General features: G+C 30.6%; 1 protein-coding gene across 1 annotated transcript; it reads right to left on the bottom strand.

Moving 5' to 3' along the window:
- Window positions 1-274: 274 nt before the first annotated feature.
- On the bottom strand, window positions 275-1,506 carry LOC107009970. The gene is made up of 4 exons (XM_015209265.1): window positions 1,231-1,506; window positions 905-976; window positions 736-807; window positions 275-436 (listed from the first exon to the last, which is right to left on the bottom strand). Exons 1-4 carry the CDS (start codon window positions 1,504-1,506, stop codon window positions 275-277), a joined length of 582 nt encoding a protein of 193 aa, XP_015064751.1.
- Window positions 1,507-5,441: the final 3,935 nt, after the last annotated feature.

Here is a 5,441-nt window from a genome sequence, read left to right on the forward strand (position 1 = left end):
AATATTGTATTAAAATATTCCCTTTTCATTACCAAAGAGAGAAATATTTCTTTTCTTAGTATCAAATGAGTTGTGGCACTGTCCAAAAGACACATATCTACACTACTCATTTTGAACCCAACTGAAGACTGAAAATTTTTATTTATCTTCATAAGAATAAAAATACATAATAAGAAGTACGAATTTAACAAAAGAAATCTTAAGTACATAAACTTTAATTAAGACATTAAAAATACATAAAAATATTATTCATTTCCTAGCTCAATTATCATTCTCAATTGTGATCCCCAAAGAAGTCCTCAGCTTCCAGATGAGTAATATCATCGAGCCCATCAAAAGTATCATCTTTCGATGCTAAGTTTGCCTCAACATTCTCATCATATTTTTGAGAACATCCATCCTGAACATCATCTTTGAGAATCAAATGTGACTCTACCTGGGTATTAGAAGAGGAGGCACCACATTAATTTTCTTTCCTTTGAAAGGAATTCTGATACAGCTTGATAAAATGCTCAGGTGCCCGACATTCATTTTTCTAGTGACCTTTAAGGCCACAACGATGACAGTGATCGCCTTTTCCTTTTGAAGGATTCTTTTGAGAACGTACATTGTTTCCCTTTTGTTATGACCACCACCGCAACGATTATTATATCATCTTTTGTCTTTGCCATGCTCGTGCACATTGTTATGACCCCAATTATTTTGTCTTATTTCCGACTGGTTGTGTGCTTCAACCGTTTGTGCCTCCAGTAATGGAGCACTTCCAGCGGGATGGGCTTCATGATTTTTCATGAAAAGGTCATTATACTGCTCAACCACCAAAATACTTGAGATCATTTCAGAGTATTTCTAAAAACCTTTTTTACGATAATGTTGTTGTAATATCATATTAGAGGCATNTAACCGTTTGTGCCTCCAGTAATGGAGCACTTCCAGCGGGATGGGCTTCATGATTTTTCATGAAAAGGTCATTATACTGCTCAACCACCAAAATACTTGAGATTATTTCAGAGTATTTCTAAAAACCTTTTTTACGATAATGTTGTTGTAATATCATATTAGAGGCATGAAAGTAGTTAGTGTCATTTCCAACATGTCCTCATCTTTTATAGTTTCCCCACATAATTTCAATTGGGAAGTTATTCTAAATACAATAGAGTTATACTCAATGACGATTTTATAATATAGAAACCGTAAGTGCATCCACTCATAACGAGCCCTTGGCAATACCGTTGCCTTGAGGTGGTCATACCTCCCTTCCAAACCTATCCACAATTCAAGTGTAACTTTCACTATTAGATATCCAACCTTCAGTCTTTCATCAAGATGATGACGAAGGAAAATCATAGCTTTCACTTTATCCTGACTTGATGTCGTATTTCCTTCGATTATACTATCATCAAGACCCTTAGCGGTAAGGTGAATTTCAGCATCAAGTACCCATGACAAATAATTCTTTCCATAAATGTCAAGTGCCACAAATTCAAACTTTGACAAATTCGACATGATGTAAACTATCATAAAATAATTTTGAGTTAATATTATGTTGTTGGTTTGTTTATTATAAATGACAAATTAATACTTTAAATACTAAAGTAAATGATGAGTATAAAATACATTATATGCATAAATATTAATGTTAGAACAAAAAAAAATCATGAAGCATTGAAATGGTAAGAGTTAAATATATTTTTAAGTATTTATTACTAGTTTCAATTAACATCAAAGTTTAGTAATAATTTCAAGTTGCATTTAATACAATATTATGTTTTTTATGACACACAATATATATGACAAGAAAATACTTACGAGTATTCTAATTATCATGCTATCATATTGCTTAGTATCAAGTTTAGAGTTATAAATTAGTAGCATAAATAACATAACAATATAAATTTGAAACGTATTGATTATTATGCCTAGTAAAGTATCATAATAAGACCTAAAGCAAATTATATATGCAGTAATAAAAATATGGATCAAAAATTTATGCAAGTCCTATTAGAGATGTAATATACACATAAATGTATACCTGACTCTAAAAGAAATTTGATTAACTTTTAGGAATTAATTTCGAATTAAGTAGGTCTCAGTTGGTTAAAGACTCATGCTGATACATGTCGTAAAACAAGAGGAAAATATAAGAATATTATACAATAGAAGAAGACACGTGGTGAGGAAAAATAAAATCTCTTCAAGTGTGTATTTCTTAAGGGTGAACAAATTTATAAGAGGTAGAAATCACTACCTTAACCAAAATACGTTAATAATATCTAATTCTTACTTTGAATTAATACATACATTACGCTAGGTTGATGGAAAGAAACCTCCATATTAAATGGATTTGTAACAAAATATTTTTAATTATATTACTGTGATATTTTCTTTGGAACAATCTCAAAGTAAAGTACAACCCCGCCACAATCTTTAAAGAGACTGGTTATTTGTTCGTATATTCTTTTCCTAAAAAGTAAAGTACAACTACCCACAATCTTTTGAAGAGACTGACGATTTGTTCGTTTATGCTTGGCTTACTACAAGTATTTCACTTTTTAAATATTATATTAGTAATTATAATAATTAGCACATTATTTTTATATGAGACTATTAAATAAATATTTAATATTTAAATTTTTTTAAAATATAATATAATATTTAAAATATATAGTATTTAATTTATATTATTTTTCTCGAACTCTATCCTCTATTTTAATCTCTAGTTATAGAATTTATATTTTTTTCAGACAATCAACTTCAACTAGAGAGGCTTATCGAGCGGATCGTAAAATTCAAGTGGAGCAAGGAATTAGGCAATATTATATACACGGGCTCCTCCTACTTTAGTTAGAAAGTGTTTGGCAAAGTAAAAAATGACTTAAAATTGTCAGGACCAAAATTGAATCATGAGTGGCGCCGACACTTAACATCCTAGGTGGGCAAACCAACAAATTTAACCCCAATACAATTCATAATGCGAAAGTTCAAACTTATTAAAGTTCTAATAAAAGAAACTCCTAGAGTCTAGTACATATTATCCTCAAAACCTGAAGTCGTCATATCAAGGGAACCTAATCTCCAAGTACTTAGGCTGAGAGTATCAAAGACACTAGAATAAATGAATAAACTAATTTATGTCCGAAAATTTAAGGACATCATTCCATGGCCGAAAGAATTCAACACGAGTTAGAATTAATAGCTCACCCTGGAGCCTGATGTGCATGAGACTGGCTAGAACTGAGGGCGAGTCAAAGTCGTTGGTATATTCGCTGCACTCTACAAAAAAAAAATAAAGAAAAACACAAGTAGGACAACATGTACTGAGTAGATATCATCGGCTGACTCAAAATAGTAAATAATATGCGTAAAGGAATAGTATAAAATCAAGTAGAGCACTTAGCAGGCGGAAAACAACAAGCAACATGAACAAGTGACAATAGCACTAAAGCAATTAAGTAATCAGTCACAATATCAAGAACACAGACGAGACTCATGCCTCCACACCATGCTCATTCAGAAAATGGATTATTCAAGATTGAGTAATTTAAGTTAAGTCAATATGTTTTCTTTAGTGTTACTGTGCCGGGATGCAACATACGATCCAATAATATTGTGTCAAAACGTACACTCGATCCAACAATTCCGTGCGGAACATGACATCCGATCTAATAATACTTTGTTGGAACATGACACTCGATTCAATAATACCGTGTCGATATGTGGCACCCGATTCAATAATACTGTATCGACTTGTGGCACCTGATACAAATATATCATGCCGGCTCGTGGAACCTGATCCAACCATATAGTTAATTCATTTGACATTCTTTATCATCTCTTTCCACTTCCTTAATATTTCATTAATCTTTCTTTATTCAAGACATCACTTTAATCGGACAAGTTCAAGATTATGAATTTCGCGGTCTTGGGATTATAGACCTATCACAACAACATATAAATAATCCAAACCACAACGACCAAGCATATAGAAAAATTCACAATATCACTCAATGACTATCAATCACTATTAAGAATCTATCTATCACATAGACTAAACCATAACCTACCTCCACCGAAGAGCCGAAGTCAAGCAAACTAATTTCGTCATGCTTTTCCTTTCTTCAATGACTCCAATTATTTTCAATCTATTAAATATATAATATCCATGAGTTAATGAGTCCATTGACACCCATATTACTATATGTCTAGCCTAAATCCAAAAACTCACCCAAATCGATAGTCAAATTCCTAAACTTCAGTACCAACTAATTTATCAAGTCCCATAATTCTCAAATTTCAAGCCTAAGCTTAAGTCCATATTCCTCCAAGTTACTTAATGTAATGATAATCATATCATATAATACACCTAATATTTAATTATCTATCTCAACATATCAAATCTTAATTCATAGTATGATAATATAAAATAATAAACTTAGGAAAAAATGCAAACCACTTATTACAAAACTAGTGGCACGCTAGCATCAACCAATTATGATTAATAGGTTAAGTTCATAATTTATTTAATTAAATTATCATATAGTCCATGGATATAAAGAAATTATAGGATTTAATAGTTATTTAATTATTAATTAGTTGATAATTATTAACCCTAAATAATTTTTTAAAAAAAAGGAGATAATAGAGTGTTGGCTGTGATTATTAATCAAATTTGAATTCTAATTATATGACATCATCTAATTTGACATTGTATTTTTATATAAAAAATTTAAAATTTGTAATCTACAAAGTTATTCAATTTTTACGCGATGGTAAGCCATTTTCTTAAAAAAAAAAAAGGTTGAATCCATCAGCATGTCGTTAAATTTGGCACCAATTTTCACTAAGACATCTCAAATAGATGTCTTAGACTTTGTTCATTTTAAACACCTTAAGTAGGGTCCGCTATGTCATTTTGACACCTTTTTGTCAATCAACTAAAATTACAAAGTGTGTGAGATGATGACTAATTAAAAGCTGACATGTGGCATTTGAATGTAAAAATAATAATTTTTAAAAATAAATTATTAAAAACAACTAATTTTTCAGGAAAAATAAATAAATAAAATTACATATTTTCTACCATCCCACCCCACCTTATATTACCCCACCCCTATCCCATCTGTCTTACGTCCCTTTTGCCTCCCCAACTCTACAACATTTTCTTGATTCTTCTTCCATTTCTTTTTTTTTTAAATCATTAGATTTTAGGGGTTTTTTTAATTGATTTCGAAGACTATAGATGACATTCTTCTAACTTTTTGAAAAAAAAAGTGTGTCTTATTCTAAAAAATCTTTTCAAAATTAGTGTGATGATTTTTAAAAAAATTTTGTTCTTATAAACGTTTTAAAATTAGTGTGATAGTTTTTTAATTTTACTTTTTCATATTTTGTAGGTTTTTTTATCATGAATTTTCATATTGGGGGGTGGGGGTGAGGGGGGG

This window comes from Solanum pennellii, chromosome 2 (genome assembly GCF_001406875.1).
Source record: "Solanum pennellii chromosome 2, SPENNV200".
In the NCBI taxonomy this organism is placed as follows: Eukaryota; Viridiplantae; Streptophyta; class Magnoliopsida; order Solanales; family Solanaceae; genus Solanum; species Solanum pennellii.